The sequence below is a fragment of the Nilaparvata lugens genome, chromosome 9 (assembly GCF_014356525.2).
Source record: "Nilaparvata lugens isolate BPH chromosome 9, ASM1435652v1, whole genome shotgun sequence".
Lineage (NCBI taxonomy): Eukaryota > Metazoa > Arthropoda > Insecta > Hemiptera > Delphacidae > Nilaparvata > Nilaparvata lugens.
Window position 1 is genome coordinate 20,252,882 of NC_052512.1, and position 14,935 is coordinate 20,267,816.

At 39.5% G+C, this 14,935-nt stretch overlaps 2 protein-coding genes across 2 annotated transcripts; one reads left to right on the forward strand and one right to left on the reverse strand.

Annotated features, from left to right (window-relative positions):
• The first annotated feature begins 10,839 nt into the window (after positions 1-10,839).
• Positions 10,840-11,238, forward strand: LOC120352934 (glycine-rich protein 5-like). The gene has a single exon (XM_039435278.1). It carries the CDS (start codon positions 10,840-10,842, stop codon positions 11,236-11,238), a length of 399 nt encoding a protein of 132 aa, XP_039291212.1.
• Positions 11,239-12,025: 787 nt separating this feature from the next.
• LOC120352935 lies at positions 12,026-14,326 on the reverse strand. Its single transcript, XM_039435280.1, has 2 exons — positions 13,638-14,326; positions 12,026-13,559 (listed from the first exon to the last, which is right to left on the reverse strand). The coding sequence occupies exons 1-2, from the start codon at positions 14,324-14,326 to the stop codon at positions 12,026-12,028; spliced, it is 2,223 nt and encodes a 740-aa protein (XP_039291214.1).
• Positions 14,327-14,935: the final 609 nt, after the last annotated feature.

Consider the following 14,935-nt stretch of genomic DNA (forward strand, 5'->3'; position numbering starts at 1 on the left):
ATAATGCCGTCTCACTCATTGTTACTGGGGGTGAACATGTTTGATTCATTTTGGGCGCCTTCAGTGAGATTTATTTCTGTTATGTCATGCTTGTCTGTTCTGATTTTCCTGACTTGTTATTTAGATTGTAGCCTTCCTCGCTATTCCTTTGTTTTCATTATCTTTTATTTATAAATTTTAAGTTATTTATAATTATTCAGTTTTCCTCTTTTTTTAATCCCTTTATAATGCATGGGGATTATAGATTCATCATTGAAAATTATTTTAATGTAGTTTAGATCTCTTATAAAAATTGAGATCTCTCTTTATAATTATAGATATAACGCATATTGTTATGATAACTAGAGCTTACGCACAGGCCTCTGTTGCCTATGTAAGCTCTTTCCTATCTGATACAAGAATTTTATACAAGAATAAAATTGTAATAGCTCAAGAGTTTTATCGTTTAGTATCGTTCTATATTTTGTTGTTTGTTTTTAGTAAGTATATTATATCGTTTCTTGAATTGTATAAACTTTATTGCTCAAGATTCTATGTAACTGCTTTGAATTGTATTCAGAAGGAAAAAAAATTGAATTGAATTGAAGACAATGATGGAAGATAGATATTTTCGTTGTAACCTTTTCATGTCAATAAATAAACATTTGATTTGATTTACTGTTTTATCATTCACTTTTTTTTTTGTAATTTTGATGTTTTTTTTCAATTATTTTTTTAATTTTTATTTTATTTTTTTTTTAATTTTTTCCATTTATTCCTGATTTTATGTGTTTTTTTTCAAATTTAATTCAATTTCTTTCTTTTTTTAATTTTTTAATTTTATTTTTATTATTTTTTTTTATTTTTTTTTAATTTTTTTACTTGGATGACCTTGAGGTTAGGTTTGGTTGACTTGGGTGACCTTGAGGTCAGGTTTGGTCGACTTGGGTGACCTTGAGGTTAGGTTTGGTTGTCTTGGGTGACCTTGAGGTTAAAGGCGGTTCTGGGACATTTGCTCCAGGATTGGCAAAATATATCTACTTATGATGTTTGAAGCTAAAATTCGGGCTTTTTCCAAAATACAAGGAGCATTGTTGTCAGGTCGTGTACCTGAAAATCTATATGGGATGGATCACTCTACCTGGTCTCAGATTGTAGAGCACAAAATTACGACTAGAGTCAATTATACATTTGAATCGGAAGATATTGTTGATCAAAAAACTAAAATTCAATAAAATAGTTTTTTTCGTAAAATTTCACTCTTTTTGAAAAATTTTAACTCAGTACTCATTGGAGATGAAAAGTTTCGAATTATCTCATTGTATTCAGAATTTTATAATCTAAAAAAGGAAACAATTTTTCTGTCCGATCATGAATTTGGCTGAAAACTGAAAAATGAACCGAAAGTATTTGGGCCACTCTGTATCTAGCACAAGGGAATTTTGGATAGTTTTGGACTTTTCTCATGTATCCACTTAATTTATTGAAAATTTTGATCTACACAAATTGTAAGAAAATATAAACTATATAATTTATGGTTTGTAATTTAATTGCAAGCACACACCTTTTTTATGTCCATATTGACTGGACTTTGAGTCCATCTCCTTAATGTCCACTTCAAGCCTAGTTTCACTAGAGCCTATTATAGGAAGTGATTCTATAGACAACTGCAATATGTTATGTAGTTTTGTTATATCATAGTCTATGCTGACAGCGAGTAGAATGTTTGGAAATCCAGTGTGACTTATATAACATTGATTGATTAGAAATAAAACTATGATGTTGTAGTAATGTATTGAATCTACCTTTCGCAAGTTCTGGAATATTTTTATTGAACTGATCATTATGGCCATTTCTGCAATCCTCCAAATCGGATTTTGTGAGGTCACTTGTATCAGCATTCGTTTTGAATTTTTGAATAGCTATGGATAAAAATTGTCAAATTATCAATAACCTGTTTTATAATAAATTTACAAGGTAGTTAAGAGCCAACCTGTAACTGTAGGTCAGATCATCTCTCGTGAAAAAGCTAGGGCTATAGACTAAAACCTGCATTTACACCGGAGTTAATAACAAAAGATTTTAAAACTTCTTTGATAACAAGAAATTTCCTGTTAAAAGCACGAGTTATTAACTTTTGTTAAGAGAAATTGTTGACCATTCACTCAAGTTCATAACCCGTGTTATCAACTCCAGTGTAAACGCAGCTTATGAGTGAACAGAGGTTATATCTGTGCAAAAGCTGTTCCTGTCATCGTCAAAAGTAGTCCTCTCTCCTAATAAGTAAAATAGTAGGCTAACGACACCGTCATGAAAGTTCTCAAAGAGGTAAATTCTGTTTGTACTGTTGCTAGTCCTGATACTGTGAATAAACTTTGTATTTCTATACATTGAAAATGCAAGTTTTTATTTCCTTCCTATTCTCACCTGTAGAATGAAATATTTGGGGAATGAGTGATATTTCACTAACTTCCTTCTTATCATGTTTGACTAGAGCATCTATATAATAAGAGAGAGTAAGGTTGTGTTTGTTCGCATCAAAACATGTCAACTTGTGGATTACATACCGGAAAAACGGGAATGATTCAGATATCCAAATTTTGCACATAGATTCTAAAAATATCAATCTCTTGCGCCTTGAAGCTCAAATTCCAATTTTCCTTCTAGATTTTTCAGAATTTAAGTTTAAAATTCATTCACGGGACATCAAGTTCATACGGCTCACATTGTTCCATTGTTGTGACATGTGTTTTTTCATGAGGAGGCTATAACATTGTTACAAGATTTTCAATTTCAGCGTGGTCGTGGTCTAGCGGTAGAGTACTCGACTTCGGAGCAAAGGCTTCTCGTTTCGAGTACCCGATTCTTCCATTTTTTTTCTGTTCTTGACTTTTTCCCTCGAAACGTTATTAAAATAAATCATTTATTTAAGGAAATTGTTTTCATTATGATTGAAATTGGATTTCATTGAATAATTATCCAATGTAAAATTTTGAAACCAGTACAAATGAAATGGTCATAGGTTTCACGCTGTATCATTGGAATTCATGAGTAAAACATGAACAGATAACAAAAAATCAGTAATAATTTTTATTCTACAGCTATGATGTACTATCAAACACAAATTCGGAGTGAAACGAATATTGTAGGTATTTTTTTGGGAATTGGGGAAACAAAAGGCTGCTTGATTAAAATTGTGGAGGATCCAATAAATTGATACTAAAAATGATGTATTGAAAGAAATCAATATGATACTGTTAGGGTTTCAAGTATTATGTCTTCTTTAGCTATCTATTATATAATAATGGAAAAATTGGCTACCACATATGGGATGGGAAATACATGACTGACACATCATCACGTCTGAACTACTGGACTGATTAATCTTGAAATTTGCATAAAGATTCTTAATTTACCGAGGATGATTATAAGCCTATTTTAGATTGGTCAAGATTTCAGTAGGTAAAGTCTTCAGTTTGTCAAGTTTTTAATCAGACCCTTGCAGAGCACGGGTAACCTGCTAGTATTATAATATAAGGTCGGTTTGATGGAAGCGAGTATTGCTTATTCTAATGGCTGGTTTCCGAACTCAGGATTTAGCTAAGTTCTAGAATTTAAACAGCTGAAGTTAGAAAATTGCTTTCCGAAACGGGGGGTAGTCATAGTCCACGTTTGAATTAAATTTCAAAAAACTAGAAAATTGAACACAGAATAGAATAAAGAGGAATAGAGTGAAGTTTCAGCTATTTTGAACAATTTAGGAGTAGTATAAAAAGGGGGAGTCTGGTGCACAAGTGCACCAGACTCCCCCTTAACCTCATGGTCACCCAAGGTCACCAAACCTGACCTCAAGGTCATCTAGGTCAACCAAACCTAACCTCAAGGTCATCCAGGTCAACCAAACCTAACCTCAAGGTCATCCACGTCATCCAAACCTAACCTCAAGGTCATCCACATCATCCAAACCTAACCTCAAGGTCATCCACGTCATCCAAACCTAACCTCAAGGTCATCCACGTCATCCAAACCTAACCTCAAGGCCATCTAGGTCAACCACACCTAACCTCAAGGTCATCCAGGTCAACCACACCTAACCTCAAGGCCATCCAGGGCAACCACACCTAACCTCAAGGCCATCCAAGGCAACCACACCCAACCTCAAGGCCATCCAGGCCAACCTAACCTAACTCAAAAAAAAAAAAAATATTAAAAAAAAATTAGAAGAAAAAATTGAAAAAAAAAATTAAAAAAAAAAAATTAAAAACACATAAAATCGGGAATAAATGGGAAAAAAGGGAATAAAGGGAAAAAAATTTCCTTAAGGATCTTGAACTGGGGCTATAAAAGGAGTTGTTTTGCAAGGAGTGGGACATTGTATCTTATGCAGTTGTGTCGCCAGTACATGTATGTGCTGCCAGTATGTGTGTGTGATTTTCGTGTATTGGTTTTGGATTACTTTAATCTTTATCAACATCAAGAGTAAGTACCAGTGCATTTTATAGTTATATATATATTTATATTATATTCCTGATTTGACAATGAAATTTGAAAGAGTTGAATTCTGAAGTAGATGGTTTGAGACTGTCAATTAAATTCTAAAATGACTTAAATTCAAAAATGACTAGTTTAATTATGAATTAGGTTCCAATACATAGAGTAAATGACATAGTCAAAAATGACTAGTGTAATTATGAATTAGGTTCCAATACATACAAGCTGAGAGTTTAATCATGAATTATGTTCTTTGAGTTGGTGGTTGTAATTCAACCTAACCTAAAAAACGTATAACAAGTCTTTACCATAGAATTAGGCTGTACCCACACTATGTTTGACATTGATAGTGTGTATGTCGTTTCAGACATAGAAGTAGATCCCTATCATGAAGTAGATCCTAGACCCCCATTCACATTCCCCCACCCCCACCATACAGCTCCCGACCATCATCCCCTAGAACATTTAATATAAACACCTATGAACCCCGATCCTAGATATTGATACTGATTCACTGCCTTCATCCCCAACATCTGTTGATAGTGATGAAGGTATATATATATATATATATAGAGTTGAATACTGCATACCATACTTATACAATATTGTTTTGCATTGTTCCAGATGAGCAAAGCTGCACGATGTCAACAAACAGCAAACTCAGTGGACGAGTTTGTTGTTCTGGAGGAGGCATTTAAATCCCGAATCACGACTCTATACTACAATAATGCATACAAGGATGAGCCTGCCAAAGATTTCCACACCTTTCTGAGCGGTCTGAAGGATAAAATTGTTCACATCATCAGTCAGCAACTGCAGACACATGGAGCAATGAAGTTCAATCTAGTATTGGAGGCAACATATTTCCGCAGCACCCTTGATAAGACCTTCTTCAAACAAGAAGAGTTTCGGAATGTTGCCTTCAAAACTCCAAACTACACCATCTTCAGTATCATCAATCTTCCAGACATCATCAACCAAGCATGCATGACCCTACTGGATGAGGAGTCAAAATTTGAAGGAAATTCCAGTGGATGGAGTTTGCTTATCATCAATGGATTGCTCATCAGGATTAGCAAACATACTGCCCTGCGTGGATCATCCTACATCAGTCTTCCACCTCTTCTATCAGCACGAAAGGCAATCATCAATCCTATAAACAAGGACCAGCAATGTTTCAAATGGGCTACCCTCGCCAAACATGTACAAGGCAGTAATCCTGAACAAGTTGACAATCGATACCATCAATTGGAAGAGAGATACAACTTTTCAGGCATTGGATTTCCCACTACCATCAGTCAAATCGATAGATTTGAGAAAGATAATCCGGAGGTATCAGTTAATATTTATGGTGTGGATGAGAAGAATGTTATATTTCCAAGAAGAGTTGGAAATGCAATGAAGGCAGATCACTTTGATCTTCTCCTCCTCTGTGAGAGTGATGATGATGAAAACAGCACCCTTGAGGATGACAATGAACATGAATCAAATAGCCACTACTGCTACATTAAAAATTTTGAAAGACTTGTGAGATCCCAACTCACAAAACATAAAAGTAAAATTATCATCTGCAGACGATGTTTCACCCATTACACCCTTGACAGAGATGGAGAACGCAGGATGGCTGAGCATGAGGAGTATTGTGCTAGCAATAATACAGCAAGAATCATCATGCCACAGGTTGGAAAAGATGGTAAACCTCCAACCTTAAAGTTTGAGAAACATGTGCAAAAGTATAGAGTACCTTTCGTAGCATACGCCGATTTTGAGTGCATCCTGGAGAAACCTGATGGAGACAATGAACAATGGATTGGTAAAGCTACCAAAGTTATCCAGTATCATCGGGCAATGAGTTACTGCTTATACTTTGTGCGGGACCCATATTTGGAAGATTCCTGGCTAACAATCACTAACCTAATTCCTCATGAGCCGATTGTCTACAGGGGTCCTGATGCCGCCAAACATTTCATGAAGACCCTCACCATGTATGCAAAAGATCTAGATGAGGCAATTGACTGCAGGAATATCAAGTTGCTCCCACTAACCAAAAGAGAGCAAGCACGACATAATGCAGCTGATTTCTGTGACCATTGTCATATAACTGGTATCTACCGGGATGCATTGTGTCATAAATGCAACCTGCAGCGACAGCGACAATCATTCATACCAGTGTTTCTCCACAACTCTTCAAACTACGATACACACCTCATTATTCCAGAGCTGGGTAGAGATAAGGATCAGCTGTTTGTCATCCCAAACTCATCAGAAAAGTATATATCATTCACCAAACGAATATCTCCAAAAATGCACCTTTGATTCATCGATACATTTCGGTTTACGCCTGATAGTTTAGACAATCTGGTCACCAACCTAGTCAAATCAGCATCGAATCCGGAAGACTTGTCCAAAGTGCTGCCACATACTTCCAAGGTGTTTGGAAACAAATTGAGCCTCGTCTCAAGGAAAGGAGTGTTTCCATACGACTACTGCGATTCATGGCAGAGACTTGAAGGAACATTGCTACCACCCAAAGAGGCATTTTTCAGCAAGCTGGTTGATAGGAGTGTTAGCAGTGATGATTATGAACATGCTCAAACTGTGTGGAACCAATTCAGTTGTAGAACTCTGGGAGAGTACAGTGACCTATACTTGAAAACAGATGTTCTCCTGTTGGCCAATGTCTTTGAGAGCTTCTGTGATGTATGCATGAAGACTTATGATTTGGATTGTGCACACTACTTTACATCTCCAGGCTTTTCCTTTGATGTCATGCTGAAATATACTAAAGTTGAGCTTGAGCTCCTTACTGACTATGACATGTACATGTTTATTGAGCGAGGTATCAGAGGAGGAATAACAAATTGTATACACCGTCATGCTGTAGCCAACAATGCCTACACAGGAGCGCCTATTGACCCCAAGAAGCCTACATCATATCTCCTGTACACAGATGCAAACAACCTGTACGGCTGGGCAATGTGCCAACCACTTCCATGCCGGAAATTCCAGTGGATGAAGAAAGATGAGTTGGAGGGGGTGAGCAGAGGTATAGAGGGTGTTGGAGATGTTCAAAAGATTGGCTACATCTTGGAGGTGGACATTGAGTACCCTTCTGAATTGCATAATGAGCACAATGACTACCCATTCCCGGCAGAGAACAAAAAAACTCTTAAATCCAATCATGTACGACTCATGACGGCTCTAAGCAATCCCGAACATTATGTATGTCACTACCGCACCCTAAAACAGGCAGTACAACCTGGATTGAAAATCACTAAAGTTCATCAAGGTGTAAGGTTTGAGCAGGAGGACTTCCTAGCACCCTACATCATGCTTAATACAAAGCTAAGACAGCAGTCAAATAATAAGTTTGGAAAGAACTTTTTCAAACTCATGAACAATGCTGTGTTTGGTAAAACAATAGAGAATGTGCGAAAAAGAATGAGCATGGAGCTAGTGAGTGATGAGAAGCGATCGAAGAAACTGATTGCTCGACCAGTGTACAAGGACTGCATCATCTCTGGTGAGAATATCTGTGCTGTTACGATGCATAAAGAGAAAGTGGAGCTCAATAAGCCTATCTAGTTGATTGATAAAGAAAGCTAAAGGAGTGAGGAGACCAATAATTGGGCGAGAACTCTCAAAAATGCATCCAGATGCTGAACGTTACATAGGCTTCCAAGACTATCTAGATTGTCTATATGGTGATGAGGATATCTATAGAGAACAAGTGATGTTTGGCACTAGGAAACATCAGATCATGACTCAAGTCATGAGAAAGAAGGCACTGAGCAAAGCTGATGAGAAGAGGTATATTCTAGATGATGGAAGTACAACTCTTGCACATGGACATTACAAGATCCCCACTCTAGCACACATTGATGAGGAGAAGGATGAGGAGGCAGAGGAGGAGGATGAGAAGGAGGAGGAGGAGGAGGAGGGGGAGGATTATGATGTGGAGGAAGAGATGATTGACTCTCAAGAAATTCCCAAGGTTCAGGCAGCTAGCAGTACTACAACAACTAAAGGGCTACATTCCTCATCACATGATGAGCTCATTGATGAAGTCAATGAGTCAGGAAGCAGTACTATCCCTGCTAAACGATCACATCCCTTATCAAATGATGAGCTTGCTGATATGATCAATGACTATAAAATAGATGGTGATGCATCCCAGTACAGCATTCTGAGAAAATTGCTTGAAAAGTGAGTCATACCTCATGCCTGGAAGTGTCAACAAATCCACTGTGCATAAAATCTGCGCACATGTCTTCACCCTACATTCATATCGCAAGACTTTTTGGAAGCGGTCATCATCAGTTGAGGTCTGTGCACCGTGCTGTAAGGACGCCGCCCATCACCCCACCGCCGCCAGTCAGCCCACCATCGCCACCAGTTGTCCCACCACCTCCGCCAGTCGCCCCACCACCGCCGCCAGTCGCCCCACCACAGCCGCCAGTCGCCACACCAACGCCGCCATTCGCCCCACCACCGCCGCCAGTCGCCCCACCACCGCTGCCAGTCGCCCGATCACTGCTGCCAGTCGCCCCACCACCGCCGCCAGTGGCCCCACCACCGCCGCCAGTCGCCCCACCATCATCAGTTGAGGTCTGTGCACAGTGCTGTGCGAGAGAGTCAAATACTATTGAATGTATAACCATTGTAATATGATAATAAAAAAATAAACCCTCATTGGATGATCCACTGTCTAAAACTACTCTCATGTAAAGATGTGAACATGTATGAAATAAACCTCATTTTATGTGTTAACTATTGATTGAGAGTTTCATTAATTCATATAGGTAAAAAATCACCTTACTTTACTTTAGGCGACCCCACTCCAACTCCCTCTGTGACATGACCAATGGCCACACCCACCAGCATTAAGGGACTCTAGCTCAAGATGGTCATACAGGACCTGTCACTCTACCTGGTCATGGAGACCTATCACTCCAGATCAATATGTCTATGGTAGACCTACTGAATCAAGATGTCCATGGAGACTCTAGATCAACATAGCCATGCTGCTCTAGAGATCAAAATGGCATTGAAGATAGATATTTTCAATGACTTCCACTCCATGCTCAGACATGACATATGGACATTCTCAATGACCCTCACTCCTCCTGTCATATGGACCATCATGTCTATATGGCATAATTGAGTCGTCCACCCAGTGGTCAGTCAGTTCAATTACTGTTCAGTCACTGTTCAGTCACTGTTCAGTCACTGTTTAACTATTCAATTACTGTTCAGTCACTGATCAGTCACTGTTCAGTCACTGTTCAGTTACTGATCAGTTACTGTTCAGTTACTGTTCAGTCACTGTTCAGTCACTGTTTAGTCACTGATCAGTCACTGTTCAGTCACTGCTCACTTACAGCAAGCTGTAATGAGCTTGGACCTAGTTGTTGAAGTATACATAGTATAGGAGTTACAAGAAGGGCCAGAATTGGTCACTATTGCAATCAAACAGGTATACTGAAGGAACAATAGTTGATATACTTTACAGTTTGAAAACCTTGAAGCATTGTATGTGTCAAACTATTGGATAGAGGAAGAATTACTCCAGTAGGAATAAGGAGAGAGTTATTTTCTGTATCTGATTGCCTTGACCACATCATCAGCTGACTTGCTTTTAATTGCTATAGCAAAGGCAAACCTATTAAGGCAATTGATAATAGTAATTATGTATCTATAACCTTTGTTCTGTCGAGCATATGGTATCATCTTAACAGGGTCAGCTTGATAGAGGTCATCAAGACCTTTGACTGTAACCTTTCTTGTTGGGGAAATTCCAACAAGTTTGCTTGTGCAGCTCTTGTGCTAATACTGTCTTATCCATACTGGATATATGAACTTGCTAATTAGCATTTATATAGGCATCAGGCTGTTGAGCTCAACCATCATGAACTTCCTGCATGGTATGATAAAGACAAGTTTATCATAGTAGGATTCTTCCTATTGTATTTACTCTATCTTAAATGTCTAACAGTGCTCACTCTAGAAGTTGAAGGGTGTATGGGATAAGATGTACAGCATCTTTCTCTTGAAATAACACACTCTCTCTTTTATTGATACATAGCATAATATATAAACTGAGCATTCATATGAATAATAAGATTATTTACATTACAATTCAATAGATTCCGTCCAATATATCGAGAACCATCCAGTGATATAATTCACCCAATCTATCACTTATTTCGCAGAATCCTCTGCTGAATGAGAATTTCAAGATGGCTGCTCCCTCGCATAGATTGGTATAGCTTGACACTTTGGTATCATGAAAGATGGATGTTAGTGTCTCTAGAAAGTTTGGAGCTGTTCCAAACGGTTCTGGTAGGTCCTTATCTCCAAACTTCAGAAATGGTTGCACAATCCATTGGTTGCTGGTTACTAGTAGACAGTCTCTGCACTCACACATATCTGCTTGCTCCACTGCAGGCTGATGTTGGCACTGGGTCTGGTGCAGTGGTAGTGGTAACAGCAGGAGTACTAGCTGGAGTAGTAGCTGGAGTTGCAGCTGATGCTAGTTCTTTACAGCACTGTGCACAGACCTCAACTGATGATGGTGGGGCGACTGGCGTCGGTGGTGAGGCGACTGGCGGCGGTGGTGGGGTGACTGGCGGCAGTGGTGGGGTGACTGGCGGCGGTGGTGGGGCAACTGGCGGCGGTGGTGGGATGACTGGTGGCGATGGTGGGCTGACTGGCGGCAGTGGGATGATGGGCGGCATCCTTACAGCACGGTGCACAGACCTCAACTGATGATGACCGCTTCCAAAAAGTCTTGCGATATGAATGTAGGGTGGAGACATGTGCGCAGATTCTATGCACAGTGGATTTGTTGAAACTTCCAGGCATGAGGTATGACTCACTTTTCAAGCAATTTTCTCAGAATGCTGTACTGGGATGCATCACCATCTATTTTATAGTCATTGATCATATCAGCAAGCTCATCATTTGATAAGGGATGTGATCGTTTAGCAGGGATAGTACTGCTTTCTGACTCATTGACTTTATCAATGAGCTCATCATGTGATGAGGAATGTAGCCGTTTAGTTGTTGTAGTACTGCTAGCTGCCTGAACCTTGGGAATTTCTTGAGAGTCAATCATCTCTTCCTCCACATCATAATCCTCCTCCTCCTCCTCCTCCTCCTCCTCCTCCTCATCCTCCTCCTCTGCCTCCTCATCCTTCTCCTCATCAATGTGTGCTAGAGTGGGGATCTTGTAATGTCCATGTGCAAGAGTTGTAATTCCATCATCTAGAATATACCTCTTCTCATCAGCTTTGCTCAGTGCCTTCTTTCTCATGACTTGAGTCATGATCTGATGTTTCCTAGTGCCAAACATCACTTGTTCTCTATAGATATCCTCATCACCATATAGACAATCTAGATAGTCTTGGAAGCCTATGTAACGTTCAGCATCTGGATGCATTTTTGAGAGTTCTCGCCCAATTATTGGTCTCCTCACTCCTTTAGCTTTCTTTATCAATCAACTTGTCAGCTGATTTGGATCACTATTGTAACACCTACAAGCATATAGCTTTGATCATAGGCCTACATACTCAAGTGGCGCTCGGCCAGCATATTCGTCTTTGAACTTTCCAAGCACCATTTTGTTTGCATCCGAGTAGCATGGGTGGTCTGCAGGGTACTCTGAAGTGTCAAAGGTATCTTTAAGCTGCTGGTTGTTGATGATATCTTTGTACATGTCCTCTGTCTTGACAAGGTAGAATAAGCTATCAGTATCTTGATATAAGAGTTGAAGACAGTCCTTGTAGATGGGCTTCATGATGTTATAATGGAATTCATACATGAGGGTTTTGCTGATGTCAAGCACTGATAACCCTATATAGATAGGCTTATTGAGCTCCACTTTCTCTTTATGCATCGTAACAGCACAGATATTCTCACCAAAGATGATGCGGTCCTTGTACACTGGTCGAGCAATCAGTTTCTTCAATCGCTTCTCATCAATCACTAGCTCCATGCTCATTCTTTTTCGCACATTCTCCATCGTTTTACCAAACACAGCATTGTTCATGAGTTTGAAAAAGTTCTTTTCAAACTTATTCTCTGACTGCTGTCTTAGCTTTGTATTGATGAAGGGTGCTAGGAAGTCCTCCTGCTCAAACCTTACACCTCGATGAACTTTAGTGATTTTCAATCCATGTTGTACTGCCTGTTTTAGGGTGCGGTAGTGACATACATAATGTTCGCGATTGCTTAGAGCTGTCATGAGTCGTACATGATTGGATTTAAGAGTTTTTTTGTTCTCTGCCAGGAATGGGAAGTCATTGTGCTCATCATGCAATTCAGAAGGGTACTCAATGTCCACCTCCAAGATGTAGCCAATCTTTTGAACATCTCCAACACCCTCTATACCTCTGCTCACCCCCTCCAACTCATCTTTCTTCATCCACTGGAATTTCTGGCATGGAAGTGGTTGGCACATTGCCCAGCCGTACAGGTTGTTTGCATCTGTGTACAGGAGATATGATGTAGGCTTCTCGGGGTCAATAGGCGCTCCTGTGTAGGCATTGTTGGCTACAGCATGACGGTGTATACAATTTGTTATTCCTCCTCTGATACCTCGCTCAATAGACATGTACATGTCATAGTCAGTAAGGAGCTCAAGCTCAACTTTAGTATATTTCAGCATGACATCAAAGGAAAAGCCTGGAGATGTAAAGTAGTGTGCACAATCCAAATCATAAGTCTTCATGCATACATCACAGAAGCTCTCAAAGACATCGGCCAACAGGAGAACATCTGTTTTCAAGTATAGGTCACTGTACTCTCCCAGAGTTCTACAACTGAATTGGTTCCACACAGTTTGAGCATGTTCATAATCATCACTGCTAACACTCCTATCAACCAGCTTGCTGAAAAATGCCTCTTTGGGTGGTAGCAATGTTTCTTCAAGTCTCTGCCATGAATCGCAGTAGTCGTATGGAAACACTCCTTTCCTTGAGACAAGGCTCAATTTGTTTCCAAACACCTTGGCAGTATGTGGCAGCACTTCGGACAAGTCTTCCGGATTCGATGCTGATTTGACTAGGTTGGTGACCAGATTGTCTAAACTATCAGGCGTAAACCGGAATGTATCGATGAATCAAAGGTGCATTTTTGGAGATATTCGTTTGGTGAATGATATATACTTTTCTGATGAGTTTGGGATGACAAACAGCTGATCCTTATCTCTACCCAGCTCTGGAATAATGAGGTGTGTATCGTAGTTTGAAGAGTTGTGGAGAAACACTGGTATGAATGATTGTCGCTGTTGCTGCAGGTTGCATTTATGACACAATGCATTCCGGTAGATACCAGTTATATGACAATGGTCATACACCTTATCTTTATTGAACCACTCATTGCAGGCCTCACAGAAATCAGCTGCATTATGTCGTGCTTGCTCTCTTTTGGTTAGTGGGAGCAACTTGATATTCCTGCAGTCAATTGCCTCATCTAGATCTTTTGCATACATGGTGAGGGTCTTCATGAAATGTTTGGCGGCATCAGGACCCCTGTAGACAATCGGCTCATGAGGAATTAGGTTAGTGATTGTTAGCCAGGAATCTTCCAAATATGGGTCCCGCACAAAGTATAAGCAGTAACTCATTGCCCGATGATACTGGATAACTTTGGTAGCTTTACCAATCCATTGTTCATTGTCTCCATCAGGTTTCTCCAGGATGCACTCAAAATCGGCGTATGCTACGAAAGGTACTCTATACTTTTGCACATGTTTCTCAAACTTTAAGGTTGGAGGTTTACCATCTTTTCCAACCTGTGGCATGATGATTCTTGCTGTATTATTGCTAGCACAATACTCCTCATGCTCAGCCATCCTGCGTTCTCCATCTCTGTCAAGGGTGTAATGGGTGAAACATCGTCTGCAGATGATAATTTTACTTTTATGTTTTGTGAGTTGGGATCTCACAAGTCTTTCAAAATTTTTAATGTAGCAGTAGTGGCTATTTGATTCATGTTCATTGTCATCCTCAAGGGTGCTGTTTTCATCATCATCACTCTCACAGAGGAGGAGAAGATCAAAGTGATCTGCCTTCATTGCATTTCCAACTCTTCTTGGAAATATAACATTCTTCTCATCCACACCATAAATATTAACTGATACCTCCAGATTATCTTTCTCAAATCTATCGATTTGACTGATGGTAGTGGGAAATCCAATGCCTGAAAAGTTGTATCTCTCTTCCAATTGATGGTATCGATTGTCGACTTGTTCAGGATTACTGCCATGTACATGTTTGGCGAGGATAGCCCATTTGAAACATTGCTGGTCCTTGTTTATAGGATTGATGATTGCCTTTCGTGCTGATAGAAGAGGTGGAAGACTGATGTAGGATGATCCACGCAGGGCAGTATGTTTGCTAATCCTGATGAGCAATCCATCGATGATAAGCAAACTCCATCCACTGGAATTTCCTTCAAATTT